The sequence below is a fragment of the Elgaria multicarinata genome, chromosome 2 (assembly GCF_023053635.1).
Source record: "Elgaria multicarinata webbii isolate HBS135686 ecotype San Diego chromosome 2, rElgMul1.1.pri, whole genome shotgun sequence".
Lineage (NCBI taxonomy): Eukaryota > Metazoa > Chordata > Lepidosauria > Squamata > Anguidae > Elgaria > Elgaria multicarinata.
This window is the reverse complement of record NC_086172.1, coordinates 33,726,599-33,748,889: the sequence shown is the minus strand read 5'-3', so window position 1 is coordinate 33,748,889 and position 22,291 is coordinate 33,726,599. Positions and strand designations below refer to the sequence as shown.

The window sequence follows — 22,291 nt, the reverse complement described above, 5'->3', positions numbered from 1 at the left end:
ACTGGTAATTGTTTTGCTACCATCCTTTTTAAAAGTTCATTTTAATTTTAAGGGCATGGTGGAGGGCAGAGGCCCCTTTCTGCCCCTCTTTCACAAAAGGACTGCCAAGCAGTAATTCATCAACCAGGGCATAGTTCCACAATGTACTACATATTTCCACCATTTCAAGAACATGTTGTCTTTTCTTCAAGTCATCACTGCCCAGCTGAGTTCCCATTCTTGGACAATTTCCTGATATGATGTCTTTACAAAACTGAATATAAACAGTTAAGCATTTTCCTTTGTAATATTTGCTCAGATCACCCAGGCATCTTTGTATAACCTATCTGCCTTGGTCATACTATTGGGGGTTTGGCCTTACTGTTGGTAAAATTAGGATTATGAGGTTTATGCAGGGAAAGTAATTTTGGAGGAAAGGCATCTAGTGCTAACATAAGATGATACCTAATCCCTTTCACTGGTACTGAAATCCAGCCCTTCAAGAGAATCAGGCACTGTTGCTCTTCAAAAGAGGAAAAAACCCTATAAGGTGCAGCTATACCATACAGCAAACTTTGATGCCAGGATGGGAATGGTGTGGATGACAAACCCAGCAAACAGCCACCTTGTTCTGCATCCTCTGCTGCCTGGCAGTCAAGACAACATTGCACTTGCAAAATAAAACAGCAACTGGTATTGACAGACCATGGGCATGGCTAGATGGGGCGACATCCCGGGAATTGCCCCGGGATTGTCCCTGTGCATTCACATGACGCACAGGGCCCGGGAGCAGGGAGGGACGATCCCTCCCTTGGCCCGGGATATCACCCTACCCTTTTAGCCTTCTTTTTTCGTGGTCTCGGGATGACCCCAAGACTGCAGAATGTATGGCCAGGTGTCGCGGGTTGTCCTGACTCCTCGCGAGGAGCCAGGACCCAGGCATGGGGCACAGAGCGCCATCAGGGGTGGGGTGGGGTGAGCGGGGATTTTTAAAAAACAACAACTTACATTTTGCAGTTGAGTGTTCATTTTTTTAAAAAAATGGCGGGGCGCGACATCCTCTTCCTCCTGGGACATCGTGTGCCGCGTGTAGACAGAGGAAGAGATCTCGCAATAACCATATCGCAAGATTCTCCTCCCTCCATCACATTACACCTAGTAGGTCTAGCCATAGCCCATGAGATCCAGTGGTGTAGTGTAAATTGTTTCCATCGAATTTTAATTCACAATGTTATAGGAATTTATACATGAAAAAATAACTAGGGTACAATTCAGCTGATTTAGTCACTTTTTAATCCAATGAGAGGAGCATTGCATATGTATTTAAATCTCTCTCATTGGAAAAGAGAGATTTAACATTGGTTGGCTCATGCCTGTGCATTCCAGTTTTAACATGGCATTTAAATGTCTTGCTAGCTACAATTTAAATTACCACTTCAACTCTTGTGCGAAGACCTTGCCAATTTGGATGTTCATGGAAAACCTAGTGGGAAAGCTATTGTAATATTATCTGTCTTAGATTATTCTATTTTGGAAAGCAACAATCTGTTTATTATTTTAAAATGAGCAAATAAGTGGTGAACTGTGAAGCCCTGTTAAAATTAATTTGAAGAGAAATGGGTGAAGGAACACAACCATCTGGATTTTATTGTTGAATTCATTCATTTATTAAATTGAATACACCCATTGCAAGATTCCTTTGCATAATCTTCAGTTAAACTTCTTAATGTAGTATCTCTCCCCTATTTGTGCTGCATCTCTCCCTCTTGGCCTTGAATTTCCTAGCAGTGTCTTCCTGTTGCTTTGAAAGCAAATTCTCTCATAAGCTTACATCTACATTGAATCCTTCCCATTTTTGTTTGTTTAGTTTAGCTTAGTGTTTTGTTTTTATCTTGGGTTGTTCTATAGGCTGACCATATTTTGGAAACCAAAAGGGAGGACAACATGGCTGCTCCCCAAGGGGGCGTGCCCACCAACATTACCGCCCCCGGGGGGCATGTCCAACCCTAAGGGGGCATGCCTACCCGAACACAGCCTTGTTCACGTGTCTTATTTTATAGCACACGATTATGACAAATCTGTTCCACATAGCATCTTAATGTTAAAATCACTGAAACAAACAACTTTACCCAAAGAAAACTGAGTAGAAGGTAACATTAAAAATACAACTCTCACCACATACTCACCCAAGGAAAAATAATAAAAATCCAGACATGCACCAAGGCAAAAAACACCCAGCTGAACAACTACACTCTCAACCAAGGCTAATAATAAAATAAATACCCACACACACCAACATACCCATGGCAAAAGTGATAATTGTTTTAAAAAACACCCGCATACCCCCCCCCAATTAATTCATCAAACCCAGTACCCAACAAATATATGGAAAATCAGTGACAACTCATTTCATCAATGCAGCCAGAGATGAAATCCAATCTACCTACACCCTACCTACACCCTACCCCACTGGACTTAAAATTGCAGGTAAAGACCATTCATTTGGCCTTCAATTACTTTAATAACACCCCCCATACACAAACACACACACACACAAGAGCAGCAATCTGCTGAAAGAAAACTTCACTAAATAGTAACAGCAGCAGCAAACAATAACAGAAGAAACAGCAAGAAAAATAAAATAACATCCACCCCCACACACACCCAGCTGGGTCTGGACACCTGAGCGCCAGGCTGGGACAGGCTGCCTCTCACACCACAAAGCCCTGCATGCCAGGCCAGGACAGCCCGGCAAGGCCACACTGGGCCAGGATGCTCCGCGCCGGGCCACGAAGCCCTAGCCAGGATGCCCCATGTGTCCCACGCCAGGATGCCCCATACCTAGCCACAAAGCCCCAGCCAGGAAGCCCCACACCCAGCCAGGACACCCTGCACACCACAATGATCCCTCCCTTGCCCCGGGATAGAGCCCTGCCCTTTGGGCCCACTTTTTCCATGGTCCCGGTTTGAGCATGAGACCGCGGAATGTGTGGCCCATTGCCACGGTTTGAGCCGGGAGCCACGCATGGGGCGCAGTGCTCCTCAGGAGCGCTGCGCCCATCGGGGTTATTTATTTATTTATTTATTTATTACATTTCTATACCGCCCAATAGCCGGAGCTCTTTGGGTGGTTCACAAAAATTAAAAACATTCAAAGTATAAAACAACAGTATAAAACCATAATATAAAATACAATATAAAAGCTCAACCAGATAAAAACAGCAGCAATGCAAAATTACAAATTTAAAACACCAAGTTAAAATTTATTTATAGACTGTTAAAATGCTGAGAGAATAAAAACGTCTTCACCTGGCATCTAAAAGCATATCATGTAGGTGCCAAGTGAACCTCCTTAGGGAGCTCATTCCACAGCCGGGGTGCCACAGCAGAGAAGGCTCTCCTCCTGGTAGCCACCTGCCTCACTTCCTTTGGCAGGGGCTCACGGTTAGGGTGGGGGGAGCAGGAAAAATAATTAAAATAAAAAAAAAACCTTTAGTGCACGAGTGTTCGTGCGCTCCGTCATCTTTAAGAAAAAAAATGTTGGGTGTGACACCTCCTCCTGAGGTAATCACGCCTCACATGTAAACGGAGGAGGGATCTCACGTTAAACACAACGCGAGATCTTCCCTTCTCCATCCTGGATTAAAAGGTAGGTTTAGCTAAGGTCTCAGAGAGTAAAACCACCAGATCATAGTGTGCCAGAAAGAGTTAGTTATAAGATTAATGTGAGTCAACAGGAATAAAGGTTAAAGCAACCACGCGAAACCAAATAGAAAGCCAAAATGTTTTCTGATAGCTTGTGGAAGACAGGATTATATATTCGCCGACAGAAAGCTCTGGCGTGGGCTGGTCCATGTGAACCACCCAGAGAGCTTTGGCTATTGGGTGGTATAAAAATGTAATAAATAAATAAATAAATAAATAAATAAGTCACGAAGAGTCAGAAGCGACTGAACGAATAAACAAAAATGTATTATAAACTATCTTTTCTTTGTTTTCTTCTGTTATTTCAAGGATTTTTTTTTTATTTTAAGATAAGAAATTATCTGTTAATTTTAAAATTACATTCAGGACATAATGGGAATGTATTTCATAAAGCAATTAACTCCTGCTGTGAAGGCACAATAAGGAGACCAAGAACAAAATAGTATAGATTTCTTAAATGCAGGAGTAATTAAGAAGAAAATTTGTTACCAAAAAAAAAAGGTAGGGAACAGATGGATAATATGAAAAGTCGTTGGGATTTTGTTTGTTTTTTAAAAAAGAAGCCAATACTGCCAGTCTGAAACAGCAAGTTAATAAGCTCAATTGAAATATGAATTTGTTGTTGTTGTTGTAGGTGACTTAGGTTTTTCTTTATTCAAAAAGAAGTGATAGCAATGTATAGAGTAAGCAAAAAGTCCAATGCACATTACGAAGACCAGCTGGAAATATAAGTGCAAAACATGTGCCACCTTATCTGCTAGAAAGCCATCAATTTAGCGTTCTGAAATATGCATTATGGAGCTTGAAGTGTGTGGTGGTGGTGGTGGTGGGAAATCTCACATCAAGGAGGAAATTAAAAATATCTGACCAAGCCTGACCGAAGAGATATATTCAACCTTAATTTCCCACCAAATATATTTGCTAGACGAATCATCAGTGTGGCGTGGAACCAAGTGTACGCCCCTCCCCCCTCCACAGACACTCACATGCCGCTTACCCAAATGGCCACATGTCCCGCAGGATCCATAAGAGAGTGGAAGGAATAACTAATATTCCACTAATACACTGCAAAAGGCTAGCTCCTGTCCGGTACAACTGCCCAACCCCCAGCATTTTTTCATAGGTATGGAGCCAGCCACTGAGGATGGAAAGACGGAAAGACCTGGGATTGCTCTCCCCTATATGACAACGCAGTCCTGGTCTCCATTCTGTCGACACGGACAAAAGCGAGTAGCATGGCTTGAGTGTATGACCTTGGGCTTGGGATCCTGCCTCCCTTATGGCTGCTCAGCTAGCCCTGTCCCCTCTCAGATCCTAGGAAGGCACAACTGTCTGAGTTCAGAGGCAGGTGGAGAGTTTAAGACAACCACACCAGCCAGGCCTGTGAGGATACTGGGACCTTCCCATTTTTTAATATATTAATCCTTATTTTACAGACTTGCCTCCCTGAAAATGCTTTCTGTTCTTCCTTTCCCTATGAAACACAGTGGTTTCACCCTTCAGTCCGTATCTAAAATACTCAGCACAATAAAACATGTGAAAATGTGGACGTTGAGTTCGACAGAATTAAGGTTTTACCACTGGCATTGTATGGTCTTTGACGCGAACCTTGCAAGGCATTCCTGTCTTTACCGCAGTGGCTGAGAATGTAGATGGCTGCTCATCACCAGCCAACATCCCAATTTCCAGATGTAGGAACCTGATGTTGATAGTGTAATCAATAAGCCTTTTGCTCCTCACAGCAGCCACACCTTGGGACTCATATATGTCTAATGCAGTTCTCTCAACCACGCTTCCCTACTGTTGTCGCATTGAACGTACAAACAAAAGACTGATTGCTCCATATTCCCACAGCAACAGTTTTGGCTCAGTGCCCCATATAGGTTGTTTCATCCCCTGTGCCCCATTAAAGTCTCTGAAATTCAGCCTGAGAGTGCCCTCTTAATGGCACCATTTATAGCTCCTGTTAAAGCCGCAAGGGCAGGGAGAATACTCTCTCAGTGCAAACTTTCCAAAGTCTGTAAAAATAACTTTCCAAAACACTATAAGACTAGTGTTTGGTCTTGGTCTTTGGGGTTCATGGTTAAGTTGGGAAAGGGTAAAGAAATCTCATGAATTCAAAAACATTTTATTACATTTTACTAGGGGTTGCTTCTGTTGTACCTGAGTCTTAGGAATGGGTTCAGCTGTACATTAAAGTAAAAAAGAGACACCTCTATACAGTGCTACAGTGTCGAGAACTCCCTTATTTCAGCAAATCTTGCCTTTCTTGCCTGGGGACAGAGCAGGCCCATCCAGCATCACTATTTCCATCCTTACTTTCCCTCCTCCAAATAGAACAGAAAAGGGCATCTCCTGTGCAGTGCAATAGGAGCTACTCTATCTAAGCGTGACAGATGCAGCTAGGCTTGTACCGAGACGTTTGTGGCAGATAATACTGTGGGCTTTTCATCATGGTAGAGAAGACGCTTTTGCCTTAGCTCTTATCTGCAACATGAGAAGAGCTTCGGCTATTGGGCGGTAAAAATAAGGAATAAATAAATAAGAATAATAATGCTGGCCTACCCTACAGTGTTGTTGTGAGCTTTGCAAAGGCAGTGTATATCAAGCCCTTTGAACACTTAAAAAACACCATATAAATGCATGGCCATATCAGTTCCTTGGAGATCTATCTGCCTTTATATCTTTGTGCCAATGCAAGGAGGCCTCTTTTATCTCTATTGCTGCTATATATGTGTGTGATAATACTCTTAACATTTTTTTCCAGCATTAAGGAAAATAAAAACAAAAACTATAGAACAAGCAAGAGTTAGAGTAGGATAATGGCTGCCTATCCAGAGAGCTCATAAACATCACGAGAACACGTAAGGCTAAATTGTGTGTGTTTTTCCTTTTGCAGACAAAACGTGGATGCACACTCCCGAGGCTTTATCAAAGCACTATATTCCCTACAATGTAAAGGTGAGGGGTCTGCTTACTTACCTTGTTTCTGCTTACCTGATGGCCAGCAATTGTCTACATTCTGATCTTGCTTTCCACTTCCTTCCATAAAAGTCTTTTATCCCCCTCGGCCGGCCCGGCATGAGGGGAAGGAACAGTAGTTGTGGTGGGGAGGAGGGGAATAAAGGCCTCACGTGTTTCACACGTGGGACACGTGAGGCAGGGGCGGGGCCAAGCCTTTAAAAGCTGGTCCCGCCCCTTACTCAGCCTCTCCTTCTCCACTCGCAACTTGCTGCCCCGTTCAACGGGCTTAAAAGTGTCCAAGAACATGGACTGTAAGGGAACACAAAGCATTCAACCTCCTAATGCTTCCCTCCCACTCCCAGCTACTCACTTGGCAGCAGCTGTGTTGGCTGTAGTACTAAGGTAGGGGTGCACGTGTCACTCTCTCCTCCCCATCTCCTTTGGTGCTGTATCATTGCTATGGCGTGCAGTTTAAAAACGCCCTGGAAGACGCTATGTTCTGTAGCTCCTGGTGTCTGTAATGAGCCACAGCAGTCTTGCATAGGGTGACCCTATGAAAAGGAGGACAGGGCTCCTGTATCTTTAACGGTTGTAAAGAAACAAGAGTTTCAGCAGGTGCCATCAGGGCCACTGCCACCATTAGACCAACTAGGCAGCCGCCTAGAACACAGACCTCAGAGGGGTGCAGTACTGCCCTTTAAGGGTCACAGTTTTATACAAATTAGCTGTTTTAAGAAAAAACACAATAAAAGGAAAAATATAATAGTTCAGAAACTCTTCTTGAACAGCTGAATCGAAGTTAGCAATTATTGGGGGGGGGGGGTGCAAGTAGCTCACCTTGCCTAGGACACAAAATAGTCTGGCACCGGCCCTGGGTGTCATTGGTACGCCTGCAGCACCTGGTGAAATTCCCTCTTCTTCACAACAGTTAAAGCTACAGGAGTAGTTGGCTAGTTTCACTCACTCAGAATTTTGTATCTAGAGTGACCAGATACAAAAGAAGGCAGGGCTCCTGCAGCTTTAACTGTTGTGATGAAGAGGGGATGTCACCAGGTGCTGCATGCATACAAGGGACACCTGCTGAAATTCCCTTTTCTATGTAACTGTTAAAGGTACAGGAGCCCTGTCTTCCTTTTCATATGGCCAGCCTTGCAGGCACAGGCAAGGAGGGTGGGTGGGGAGAGACCTCCATCCTTCCTTTTCTAATGCTGAGGGGTCGGGGTAATGAGGAGAGATGCCAACAGCAAGCAAGAGAAAGAGAGAGATTACTTTTATCAGCGTACTAGCAACCACCTGTTAAGGGGCTGGGGGTGGTGTCAAGATACAGTTGTGGGCCTTTGTGAAATGGGGCAAGCAATTGCAGATAAATTTAGAACTCTTTTTTTGGGGGGGTGTTCCTTGAATATTGTCCATTTCAGTTTGTAATTGACAGTCCCAATCCAGACTGAGTCTGGAAGGGTTTGACTATCATGAAATATAGAGAAGTGAGACAGGGGCGAGGAGCATACGTATACCTAGGCCACAGCTAGACCTCAGGTTTATCCTGGGATCATCCAGGGTTTGCCCCTGCCTGAGCACTGGATCCCCTGTGTGTCACCTAGATGAACAGGTTTGACCCCTGGACTATCCAGGGATAAACTTTAGGTCTAGCTATGGCCCTAGTCTGATATAACAGGCGGGTATCTTAACACAATGCTTTGAAACACACAGGTTTTCCCGGAACCAAATTGGTGTTTTGGTGCTCTTGGTAAAACATTTTTAAACCAAAAGCGTGTAATCTGGAAAAAAATGCAAATACATACATTGCATAGGTTAATCTGCTTTGAATTGTTTGCATAGATTAAATTGCTTCCCAGATCTAGTTTTTTCCCTTCCTAAGGTAATGAAAACAGGTATATTTGTGGAGATTAGGAGGGTGACTTTGAGGGGGTAGATGCAAACACAAGTTTTACCCAGAATGAAGGACTGCTAAACTGCACAGGGTTTGAAAATCCCAGGCCCTGACTACTAAGACCCCTCCCATTTTCTGAAATTTCATTAGGCATAGACAGGGTTTGGAAAACACACCCTGCAGCTCATTATGGGTTATTCAATCCATGGAGAATTGTGGTGCCTGCAGACACCATTTTGCATATCCAACCCCTGCTCAGGCGTTGTCATGTTGTACTGGGAAAAAGGCGGGATGTAATAATAATACGAACTCAGTGAGCATAGGCAATGCAGCGGTTGAATAATCCTCGCATAACCCTAAAACAGACCATGAATTATGTGTCAATTTTTTTAACTCTCGTATAATCCATACATGCTGGGTTCGCACGACACGACAACCCATGAGTGGGGGTTGCATATTCAAAATGGGGGTCAAACACACACACTGCAACATCACAGTGGGTTAAATAACCACAGTGGGCTGTCATACCATGCAAATTTTCATAATATTTACCTTTTTGTCTAGGTGATGCAGAGTTTGAATTAGGGGAATGGGCCAATTTCAGATCAGGTTTAGACACACCCCAGAGGCCAGGCTGATGAAAAATAGATCCCCTTTTTGACTCAGAACCCTCCCTACTGTTCATTCCCTTTCCCGCATTTAGCAAGGTAAGGGGGTGCTAGCAAGGACCACTGCCTTTGGCCCTAGATGCCGCTATAAACATGTGGAACATCACATCCACAGGATGGACATTGCCCATAATTCTTAGAGTCCTTAGATGCTGGTGTTCATTTTTCAAGCAGTGTCTGGAGCCTTAAACCTGAGGCAGATTATGGCAATGGGCTGCCCCTGCCACATGGTAGGTCTCAAAAAAGAAATGAGGGCAGGCACTCAGGTTGCTCCTAGGGTTCTTGGCAGGGTGGCAGTGAGATCTTGGTTGCATTTAAATTGGATCAGTTTCAGACTTCTAACAGATGTTTACCAAATTCAGGCCAGTTCCGAACTAGACCATCACTAGTTCTAAGAACTAGAAATTAAGTTCTAAAAACAAACACAAGCAGACAATCCGAACATGCTAGGAATGTTTTTGCCCTAGGTGCTGTATTATATTTTAGCTGCTTGCCATCTTGCAAAAGGAAGGAATACTTGTATAGCTTGCTTGTACAATCTCCCTTGTTGCCATTGAAGGAAGAAGCATTGTCAGGCACTAATGAACCATTGAATGAAAGACGTTGTGCAGCGCTTCTGAAAAGTGGCCGTGTCCTAGGCTGAACGTTGGTTATGACCAATCCTCAGGTTAAAGCGTTTAAACCAGGCAACATTCAGCTGTACTCTGCACTTGTGGGCTGAATTTTCTTGGGAAATTCCACAGGAGGGTCAAGAACAATATGACTTATACTGACTGCAACCTCTAGAATGCCATTATTATGAATGACCCATTGATTTTAATGGGGAATCAAGTGCATATCTCATCTGATTTGTAACCACTGCTTATATGATTAACCAGCAGACATGCAATCGCAGACTAGTTTTTATAGGGCTCATGCTTTGGAAAGGGGAAGAGAATAAGTGTACTCTATTGGGACCCAGGACGGAGGTGGGGGCAGGCAGGCTGCAAGTGTATTAGTATGAGGAAAACAACTGAGGCTGAATAAATTGTGGATCAAGCTTCTGGCTATTTTTAGAAACTATTCCCTGTTCTATGTGCCTATTAACCAAATTTGTTAAGATTTACTGGAACTAATCAGAAACCGTGTTAAAGCTAAACAAGCAACATTCTGAACAGTGGGTTGTTGGCACAAGCCCTTCTCTAGAACAGAGTGTATGTGTTTGTGCAGTTAAACTACACTTCCAATTTGAGAGAAAGAGATTTGTACTTTCCTGTCTAAGAATGTACAGGAAATTTGTTTCAGTTCTTTTTGATCAGGATTTACCCAGTTCCAGGATTTACCCTTGGAATGGGTGCAATTTGTGATTGACATCTGTACGTTTCCGAGTTGGTGGAATGATTCAAAAGACAAAACAAAATGTGTTTGAAAAAAACGTGTCGATTTGGAAAAGGTGCATAAAAATGTGTACCTTTGAAAAATGCACACAAATATGTTTTAATCAATAGGAGAAAATGTGTGCATTTGGGGAAAAATACATTTGAAAATACAAACATTCATGCATGCAGAAGAAAACAAAGGGTGGTGTCCAATTGGGCCCTTCCACATGTAGCCAATTCCCCTGGTTTCAGTCTGCAAGCAGCCCCTGCCTTTTGCATGATGCAATACAGTGCTTCTGGGGGAAAGCCCCAAAATGATCAGAAATTGCCATTTCTGGAAGCAGCAGGGCTCCAGCAACCCTCTCCCCTTCCAGAAATGAGCATTTCAGGGCTTGCCCCTAGAAGCACTATATTTCGTCAATACAAGCAATAGGAGCCACTTGCAGGCCAGGATGGCAGGATGTTGCATGTATGGAAAGGATACCAATTGGATACTGCCCAAAGCTCGTAGTCTGATACACACAGAATCAGAACGAGTTTTGAGGTAGAATTCGGAGAACCTTGATGAGCTCGGGTTTTGCTCATTGCACATTCAAATTTGACATGCTCTCTCAAGAACTAACATTCCCAGAATTCCTTGTGCCTAGGCAGGAAGGAGGGATAGTTTGTGGGACAGAGCACAATAATTGTTCCGAGGGGCAGTGGGAGCCAGTGGTGCTGGTAGGATGTACACCCAAAATGTATGTGAGTAAATGTTTTCTTTCTGCCTGCCACATACACACACTCACAAACACATATGCAAATGTCATACAGCCATGTCTGGCTATAAATACAAACCAAGCAGCTCGAAATTGGAGAGGTTAAACAAAGGGAACTAAAAGAAGCAAAAGGATACCAACTAATCCTTCGGTTTTCCAAAATTTGACAAGCCTTTCTGCAGTCTGGTTGTAGAACACACTACCGTTTGAACAAAATCAAAATGAATGTGATTTCTGTGACAATTGATGATGAAGAAGAGGTTATGGATTAATCATTTAACTCCAGTCTTTTGCTTTCAAAAGATAGGTTATATCACCATTAGCAGCACCATATTCAGAAGAATGTTTACAAAAAGTCACAGGGTTTGATATTCCACTATGAAAGCGGTATGAAAGTGGTATAGAAAAGGCAGGAGCCACACTACTGCTTTATAGCGGTATTAAAGTGCACTACAGGATCTACACTATTGCTTTATAGTGGTAATGGAGTGCACTGGCAAGAGTTGGGGCCCAGGACATGTCTACACCAAGCAGGATATAGCACTATGAAAGTGGTATGAAAGCAATATGTGGTATGTGTCATGCGCCCCAAAAGTTGTCAGTGCACTTCAATACCACTCTTAAGCAGTACTGTGGCTCCTGCCTTTTTTATACCGCTTTCATACCGCTTTCATAGTGGAATATCTGCTTGGTGTAGATGAGCCCACAGTGGTCCTGCACCATCTGATGCATGTTTTTTTCCCCAAAGGTCCACACTTATGGCCTAAAAACATAAAAGATGATTCATTGTTTTACAATGAAAAAGTTCTTAAAAAGAAAGCTTTAAAGTGAATTGGCCTAGTTAAAAAAACAATCGCAACGAGTGGAATAAAATAAATCAAAACTTCAACCCTAGAATATTTGTATTAGAACCAACCCAAAAAGATTACAATATATTCAGCAAGCTTTGTAGGACTCTTCTTCAGGCTAGATGTTATGTTAAACAAAAGTAGTGTGTGCACACATACAAAAGGTGTGTGTGGGTGTGGGTGTGTGGGTGTGTGTTAGGGAATGGTAGTAAAGCCCCTGTGTGGACCATGTTGTAATTTTGGAAATTAAACAAATATAATTTCAGAATTAAAACAGGATCTTTAATGACTTGTTAGGCTGTGTGTATGGAATTGTGGTGTGTGTGTGTATGTGTGCGCAGGGGGACATTACATGGCATAATGTGATGTGGGGGGATTATGATTAAGTTTTATGTAGCATTTATTTTTCTAAATAGCCTCCAGAAAGCTGTTTTGAAGAACAGAGATGACCTTCTCTGGAAGAGGATGTTAGACCCTTTCCCCTGTGCTCTTTCTCAGATGTAACAGCTGCACTCCAAAGCTGCTGTTAGCTCCATTCAGGCAAAAGACAGGCATAGATGCTACACCTGTCTTTTTCCCCTCGGAGAACTAATAGCAACTTGTAGGTGGTGGTGAAGGAATTTGCACTGGGGAAAGTGCATGGGGGGGGGGGGCGTGAGTTCAGCAACCTCTACTAGAGCATTGCTTCCCTGTTCTTTAAAGCAGCTGTCTGTGGCCGCTAATTAGTGAAAGAAAAATCCCAGATCTCCCTTATGTCTAGTTTGGGTTATAGTTGTACAATATAGTAAACAGTTCTGGAAATCATATGTGTGTTAAGAGCTGCAGAAGGCATGGCTTCTGGCATAAATAGCTCAGGCATAGCTGGTCTGGTGTAGGGTGACCATATGAAAAGGAGGACAGGGCCCCAGTATCTTTCAGTTGTATTGGAAAGGGAATTTCAGCAGGTGTCATTTGTATACATGGAGAACCTGGTGAAATTCCCTCTTCAACACAACAGGTAAAGCTGCAGGTGCCCTGCCCTCTTTTAAATCTGGTCACAGTATAGCTGCAGTATAGCTCCTGCAGCTTTAACTGTGGTGATGAAGAGGGAATTTCACCAGGTGCAACATGCATACAAATGACACCTGCTGAAATTCCCTTTTCTATGCAACTGTTAAAGATACAGGAGCCCTGTCCTCCTTTTCTTATGGTCACCCTAGTCTGGTGGCTTCTTATACAAGGAGGGCGAAGGTGGTGAGTTGTTCTTTTAATCCTTATTTCCAAAATGTGTGATGTTTAACAGGTGGTGAGTTTGATTTTATACTGAAAAAACTGAGCCTAAAAAGATTTTTCACACAAAAAATGCTCAAGAGGTTCCTCAGAAGTGGCACTTCTGAGGAACCTCTTGAGCAATAAATATTTTAGAAATGTACTTGAAATAAATGTTTTCCTCTTAAGGCCTTCTATTTTTCAGTAGTAAGAGCTGTGTATATAAGACAGGATATTGGGACTGAAAATTTGTAATGGGCTTTTCGCATTGTGTATGCATTAGTTCAACTACTACTCAGACCTTGTATTCTGAAAGTAGTGTTGTGAAATGTGCAATAAAATCACTTGTACTACTTCAGTTAAGGGGAGATACTGAACAAAAATAGATTTATAAGTCAATGGGCTGGTTCACACATCACAATAAGCCACTCTGAAATTAAGCTACCGTGGGTTGTCTGTTTGCTCGGTAATCTATATTACTCCAAACAGGTGATCAGACATTCTGTGGCTTGCCATGGCTTGTTAGTCCTCCTGCCCACTCCTGGCACGTATCTCAGGGGGCTTTGCAAATGCACTAATTACCAGAGTAAAGTTTTTTTTTTATTGATTTTTTTTTCACCTTCAGGGAGATTTGCGCAAATGTAACTTTATGTATTGTATAACTTTCGTGGAGATTTACACAAATTCGCTAAAGTGCAGTAGATATGTACTTAGCTATTTGATTTATAACTCACCTTTCTACCAAAAAATAGCAGTTAAGTCATTAACAAAACTATTTAAAATAGATTGAAACAATAAAACACATTAAAATACAATAAAAACATATCAATTATAAAATAAAAACAGCATCCAAACCAACAACCCCACTTATAGGCCAAAGGCCTTCTTGAATATATTGATCTTTACTTGCCAGCAGAAGTGCAACAGAGAGGAAGTGAAACTAGTCTCTCTTGGAAGTTCTACAGCTTGGGAGCAGCAACCGAAAAGGCCCTCTCTCATATTGCCACCTAACACACCTCTGAAGGTGGTGGTATTGAAAGAAGGGCTTCTAGAGGATCTTAAGGACCAGGCAGACTGATAGGAAAGAAGGCGGACTTTCAGGTAACCTGGTCCCAGGCCATATAGGACTTCATAGATCGTAACCAGCACTTGAAATCTGCCTGGAAACAGACTGGTAACCAGTGAAGGTGCTTTAAGAAGAGAGTTTCATGCTTCCTGTAACCAGTCTGGCCACAGCATTCTGCACCAGATGTAGTTTCTGACAGTTTTCAAAGGCAGCTCCATGTAGGTTTTATTACAGTAGTCCAAATGAGATATAACTAATACATGTGTGACCCTTACCAGATCAGACATCTCTAGGAATGGGTGCAGTTGGTGTAACATCCTCAGTTCTGCAAACACTCCTGGGCCCTTTCTCCACCTAAGGGTTATCCCAGGAAAATGGAGGGATCGTCCCTGCCTGCTCCCAGGATCCCCTGTGTGGCGTTTGGATGCACAGGAATGATCCCGGGATATAGGGCTGGTGTAGACATGCCACTGGCCACTACTGTGACCTGAGTATCCAGGTTTAGGGCCAATTCCAAGAGTACATGCAAACTGCACCCATTCCTAGAGTCTTCAGGGAGAATATAACTCCATCCAGCACAGGTTGTATCCCTCTTCCCTAATCTGTCTTTTTACTGACCAAAAGCAGCTCTGAATTGTCAGGTTTAAGCTTCAGTTTGTTTGTCCTCAGTCCATTACTGACGTTAGGCACTAACTTGGAACCAGAAAAGCTTCCTTGGTTTTGGATGGAAAGGAGAGATAGGCCTTAGCTAAGACCAGGCTTTATCACGGGACAAATCCCAGGATCGTCTCTGTGTATCCACATGACACACAGGGGAACCCAGGATCAGGGAGGGATCATCCCTCCCTTGCCCCAGGATAGAGCCCTCCCCTTTGGGCCTGCTTTTTCCATGGCCTCTGGCTGAACCTGAGACATTGGAATATGTGGCCCGTTGCCACGGTTTGACCCGGCTCCGCGTGATTACTCTGTGATTAAGTGGGGGGGGGGAGCAGGGAAATGAAATTATTTTTTAAAAAAGCACCTACCTTTAGTGCACGAGCATTCATGCACTCCTCTTCCTTTAAAAATAAAAGAATATGGCGAACCTGACGCCTCTCTTCCTGAGGTCGTCGCACCTCAAATGTAAATGGAGGTGGGATCTCACGTTAATCACAATGCGAGATCTTCCCTCCTCCATCCTGGATTATCAGGTACGTCTAGCTAAGGCCATAGATTTGGGTGTCATCAGCATACCTGTGACATTGAACACCATAACTCTGGATAATCTTTCCTGGCAGTTTCATGTATATGTTAAATAGCATGGGGGATAAGATGGAACCCTGAGGGACAAGAGACCAATGTACAAATCTCCAGAAAGTGAAAGAAAAAAAGAAGTGTCACTGTCTAGGGAGGTGACGAACTGGGTGATTAAATTGACTAGTGTCATTTCAAGACTTAATAAAAAGGGGACATCTTTCTATCCCAGCAACAAGACATGGATTCTCGCAGTGGCTGGTGTGTGGTTAATAAACCACTGAGGAAGCTGGGCTGGGTTCAGACATCACGACAAGCCACCCTGAAACAAACAAGGCTGACTACCATGGGTTGTCATGTTGTGCAAACCAGGTCAATGTCAAGTTTGGGACTGAATTTAATTATACTAGGTATAATTTTATGATGTTTTAGAACAGCACTGAAATGGAGTACAAAAAGCATTATTTTACTTAGAGGAAGCTTTCTAATACTGTATTCTGTTTTATATGATTTTTTTAAAAATCAGATCTGTAGCATATAAAACTCAACATCTCCCTCTCACCCCAGGGATTATTTTCTGTTGGCTGCCACAACAAGATAGCTAAGTGCCAAATATTCAGTTGCTGTAAATTGGCAAAGATCTATTAAAATCAGATTTGCTATGCTGAATTGCATGGGCTGTGAATTGCAGCGCAGTTTTACTATGTTACACTGAACACAATCCAGCCAATTAAGTACTGTTAGGCATCTGCTTAATTCTTCCATTGAAATCAATAATGTGGCTGTCATTCTTTTGATTTGCTTAAGTACTATATAAACAGCATTCCATCATTCTTTTTAAGAGCACACTTCCTTTGTAGGTACAGTAATCAAAATATTATGCAAAGAATTTTGCATATTAGGAATATAATGAAATAGCATCTCAGTTTAAGAAAACATATGTCAATAGTCCTGAACCTGGGACAATGGAAAGAGGGGCAGCCACTTTACTCCCCCTTTCAAGCTGTGTGATGGTAGTGGGGGTTGTCTGACCTGCATTGCAGATGGTCAGAGGATGGATGATACAGCAGATTCCTGCCTAGCAGGAATCAGAAACACACAAGAATTCAAGATAGTCCCAGTCTACTAAGCTGCTGACACTGGTCTGTTTTTTGCTCAGCGAGCAAATTGGGCTGCTTAGCCACTTGCCTATCTGCTTAGCTGCCTGATAGATTATCCTATTCTCCACTGGCTCAACCACATGTCAAACCATCTACTGACCTGCAATCCACCAGCCTTGACATTATGAATTAGGCCTTTGCTAGACCAGCCTATATCCCAGGGTGATACCCGGGATCGTCCCTGTGTGTCCAGATGACGCACAGGGGATCCCGGGCTCAGGCCTCCCTGGCCCCGGGATATAGGCCTACCCTTCGGCCCCATTTTTTCACGCGGTCTCGGGCTGAGCCTGAGACCGCAAGCGTGTGGCCCGTTTCCACGGCTTTTCCCAGCTCCATGCGATTACTCGCACAGAGCCGGGAGCTGCGCCCATTGGGGCTAGGGTGGGGAGAGTGGAAAAATCACGTGGTTTTTTTAAAAAAACAAACCATTTACCTTGTCACTCGTTCTCTCATGCGCAGCCAGCCCTTTAAACATTTTTTTTAAAAAAAATGGCGGGTGCGACGGCTCTCTTATTGAGCTCATTGCGCCTCACGTGTAAACGAGGGCGAGATCTCGCATTATTCATAACGCGAGGTCTCCCCTCCTCTTCCCCAGATTTTCGCTTAGGTTTAGCAAAGGCCAATGTCTTGGTTTATTCTCTGGGAAATGCACACAAAGTAAACCAAAAAAATGAACCGTTCAAACATAGTTATAAATAGTTTGCTTGTGTGCTTTCTGGGTCCCATGTTTGCCTGACCCCAAGTTCCACAAGCACTGTGCCATATACTGTTGTGTAGCAGTGTTATGGATTAGGCCCAGCTAATATGGTGTATATTCAAGTTCCTAGTTGGGAGTTAACTTTACAAAAATCTGACACTTCAGCCTGAGTTGAAACTTATTATCGCAACAGAAAGAATTGGCTAGAAAGAGGTGTGTGCATCTTGCTATGCACTGCAGTAATATTAGAGACAGGAAGGGAGATAGTGTTCAAAGGTCCAGATCAAGATGTAGGCTTTTTCTGCCCCTTATCCTTTCTCACAAGCATGATGATGGAAGTGGGACCAGAATCACTATGCTGTGGTAGCAAGGTGGAACATGAAATGTGATATTTGGTGTTCCATGTTGCATTTGGTGTTATACTACTCTGCCAGGCCATTTACTTCCTAGTAGCATAGGAAAGCGATAATTGGGATATATTTTTCTCTATATCCCAAACGTTGTCTCTCATCAATGTGTTTCAGGTATGATAACATGTTCTTGGGTTGGCATAATTACAGGGTGAGGTTATTCAAATAGCTGAGTTTGGCCTTTGCTCAAATAACACATAACAATGTTGTTATATATAGATTGTGTCTTCTAAGCATTTCTGCAATATAATCTGTGTTAGCCTCTCTGCCTCAATAGTCCAACCTTGTGTTTAGGGATAGGAGAATCTGGCTGCGTTCGGACAACACACTAATCAACTGGGGGGGATAATTGGAACAAAATTAGAAACAACCATTGATTAGTATGTTGTCCGGACTCAGCCTCTGTCTGCTTTCTCTCATATTCATATTGTTTTCAAATCTCAAGTTCTTTCCATGATGAATATGAAGACATTTGCATGATGAATATGAAGACATAAGACATTTGATTCTTTTCTTTTTTTGTGTGAACCGCCCAGAGAGCTCCGGCTATTGGGCGGTATAGAAATGTAATCAATCAATCAATAAATAAATAAATAATCAATAACAAAACAAAATTCTCACCCAACTGCATTGACCAAATGCAATAGGAACAGCTATTCCCAGAATGGAGAGGAACGTGTTGCACCTGCCTGCCTTATAGCTATTAAAAATAAAGAGCCTGTCAGAAAAAAAGTGGTGGCAACCCAAATTCAGCACTGCAAACATGCCTCAACATATAAGAATTCAAACACAGACTTTTAAGAGCTAAGTCCTGGTCCTGGACGGACAAATCTGTCCGTTTCACTTTCTGCCACATGCATTTCTTTTAAGCATTGCATTCTTTCTGACCCCAAATTGAAGACATTTGCAAATTTTGGTTAGTAGTCATAAAAAAAAATGACCGGAAAGAAAGCTCTCAGCCATTCCTATACTTGTTTCTAGAAAACAAAATATCCGTGATACATATGGTTTGGAGCCCATCTTTAAATCTGTGAGATGAAAATGGATACACATATTTTATTTATCTATTTATTTATTTATTGCATTTCTATACCGCCCAATAGCCGAAGCTTTCTGGGCGGTTCACATATTTGGACAGTGTTGCTTCTCATGAACAAACCAGTGCCGTGGGACTCGAGGGTTGGTAAAAACAACTCCTCAATATTCAGGAGATCTCAACTATACCCTATTCAGACTATATACAAATATTTATGCCCCTACCATCTAGAAAAGATATCTGTATATGTGAAAACATGAATGTGTATTTTTTTCCCCAAACACAGCCCACCATTCAAAACTCAGAATATACTAGTCAAGTTGTTAGAACTGTACTGTATGGAAAAATGTATATATTCTACCTGCCAAACAGGTACAGTTTAGTGGTGTGCTCCAAAACTAGATACAAATTTGTACACATTAGTTACTAGTACATGCAGTGAAATGTAATGCATGTATCAATACTATTAATGTTTACTTGGAAATAAGTCTCATTGTGTTTTTAAAGGATTTTCCCCCAGATAAGTCATAGGATTACAGCCAAAATTCATCAATATTGCCATACATTGTCTCAAAAAATCTTTGTAGTAGACTAGAACATTTACTATGTCAGAAAACAAGCTTTGAGGAAATGTGTTTGATATTTTGAGTTGAATAAGCTGAACAAAACTGAAAGTGCAGTGGAAAAACAATGAATAGAAATTCTGAATTTTTAGTGAAATCTCAGCAGATAGTTTGCATTCTGATATATGCTACGTATAGCAAGAAAAGAGATATATCGGTGTTGCATGAATTTATGAAATTGCCATTTCTTGAAAGCTATAGAGCTACTTTGCAGACCCTTTGAGGCTGGTCATGCTCTAACTGTAGTCAAGCTCATAACAATTACTTTTTCTAGGATATAGGTCAAGCCTCTATTATATATTACGTTTTAAATTATTGCCGCTGCATAGATCCTGCCCGAGGTTTGAAATCACATTTAATCTGGGCATTTTCTCTTTACAGTCTCTTCAGATTTCATAAATCTCTTTACTCACTGGAGACTTGGCAAGAGAGATGTGGTTAGCATGCAGGGAATCATATAGTTTACAAGGCACATAATTCAAACACAGACTTTTAAGAGCTAAGCACTCAAAATCTTGGTGAAATTTCACCTCTGCTCCTCCTATTTGCACCATAGCAGAGAGCTTGGAAAGATTAGAATCCAAAATATGATCCAATATTGTTGCAAGCCCAACCCACTTTTAAAGGTAGTATATTTAGTGTTAGATGACTTCACCAATTTTTATTTACACATAACCTCATTAACCACAGTGAGTGTGTGAGAGACAGTGGCTGCATACAGACAACACGATAGTCAACAGTGGGGTAATAATTGACGGTTGTTTATCTAGGGGGTTCTCCCCGCTCAACATGATAATGGGGCTGCACTCCTCCTGAAAGAGCAGGTTCGTAGCTTGGGGATTCTCCTAGAACCATCTCTGTCACTTGAGGCCCAGGTGGCCTTGGTGGCACGGAGTGCCTTCTACCCGCTTTGGTTGGTGGCCCAGCTATGCTCCTATCTGGACAGGGATAAACTGGCTTCAGTTGTCTACGCCCTGGTAACCTCCAAGTTAGATTACTGCAATGCCCTCTACGTGGGGCAGCCTTTGAAGATTGTTCAGAAGTTGCAGCTTGTGCAAAATGCAGTAACCAGATTGGTAACAGGGACCAGAAGGTTTGAACATACAAGACCGACTCTGGCCTGCTTGCATTGGCTGCCTGTACATTCCCGAGTCCGATTCAAGGTGCTGGTTTTAACCTATAAAGCCTTACACAGCTTGGGACCGCAATACCTGACGGAACGCCTCTCCCGACATGAACCTACCCATACACTACGCTCAACATCTAAGGTCCTCCTCCAGATGCCTACTCCAAGGGAAGCTCAGAGGAAAGCAACAAGGGAGAGGGCCTTTTTGATGGCAGCCCCCCAATTATAGAACTATCTCCCCAGTGAGGATGGCTGGCGCCAACATTATTATCTTTTTGACGTCAGATTAAGACTTTCCTTTTCTCCCAGGTATTTAGCAGCATATATTGAGTTTTAACTGACTCTAAAACAAGCTTTGGCCTGGTTGAGTGTTTAAAAATTCTCTTAAACATTAGCTGTAATTTTTTGTTTTTAAAATTTGTATATGATTTTTATCATTCAGTCTTTTTAATCAAATCTTTTTAATCTTTGTAAACCACCCAGAGAGCTTTGGCTATGGGGCAGTCTATAAATGTAATAAATACAAATAAATAAATAAATAATCAACTGTGGTACAGATTAGGATCAGCATTGAGTGGATTGTTAGTCCATGCTGAGTTGACTCACTCATCCCCCCTCCTTCTCTTCCCCCTCAGTCCTCCCACTATATCCCATCAGCCATTGCTGCCAACAATCTATCCTGCCAGCTGGACTAGAGTGGCAGCCACCACTTTGACCTCTCTTACCTTGCAACTCTATGACTGACAAAACAACCAACAGTGGCTGAGGAAATTACCAACGGTACCCTCCACACAACACAATAACCAATGATGGTTCAAATAGCCAACTCTGCACAGCATTGGTTATTTGCGTTGGTTATTTTAGCCAAGTAACATACCGTTGGTTAAAAAACTCCCTCCACACAACACAACCCATTGTGGGTTAAACAACCAACCATTGACTATTTAAACCACCATTGGTTATCATGTTGTCTGAACCCCGTCAGTGTGTTTGTCCTGGCTTGCACTTTGATAGTATATGCAATTTTTTGGAAGCACTGGAGAGCCCTATATGGAATCACTAGAGGGCAAAGAGAGGTGGATATTGCAGTTTATTACTCCAAAATAGTTCTCTTTGGAGCATTTTAGGAAATGCTGTCACTTTGGGTAAGGCAGCCCTTTCCTTTCTTGAAACCAATCAAGGCTGAATCTGTTTAATCGATGACAAACTACCAAAAAGACACCTTTCCTGTATCATAATTACTTCAGTGGGGGAACCATACACATCACACTTCCTTTTTAAAAACCAAATTCTGTAGCCCAGAACATAATGATTGCTACGTCAACATGGTTGGGAAAGATTGAGGCTGAAATCCTGTAACCACTTACCTGAATTCAGTGGGAATTACTTCTGAGTAGGCATGAATAGAATTGAGGTGTGATTTATTTTCCTTAGGATGGAGGCTTATTTTGTTTTTATTTTGCTTTTTCCCTTGGAGTTAAGGATCGTATAAAACAAGCATTGCTGCCTTGTCTTGATTTA

The 22,291-nt window shown here is 42.4% G+C and overlaps 1 protein-coding gene across 5 annotated transcripts in view; it reads left to right on the top strand.

The window, feature by feature from the left end:
- The window catches only part of GULP1 (GULP PTB domain containing engulfment adaptor 1), a 123,979-nt gene that overhangs the window by 44,126 nt on the left and 57,562 nt on the right, over positions 1–22,291 (top strand). For all 5 annotated transcript variants that reach the window (XM_063116279.1, XM_063116281.1, XM_063116277.1 and 2 more), the window contains one exon: positions 6,584–6,645. In XM_063116279.1, the coding sequence (XP_062972349.1) occupies positions 6,584–6,645 (62 nt within the window). The remainder of the gene's footprint in view (positions 1–6,583; positions 6,646–22,291) is intronic.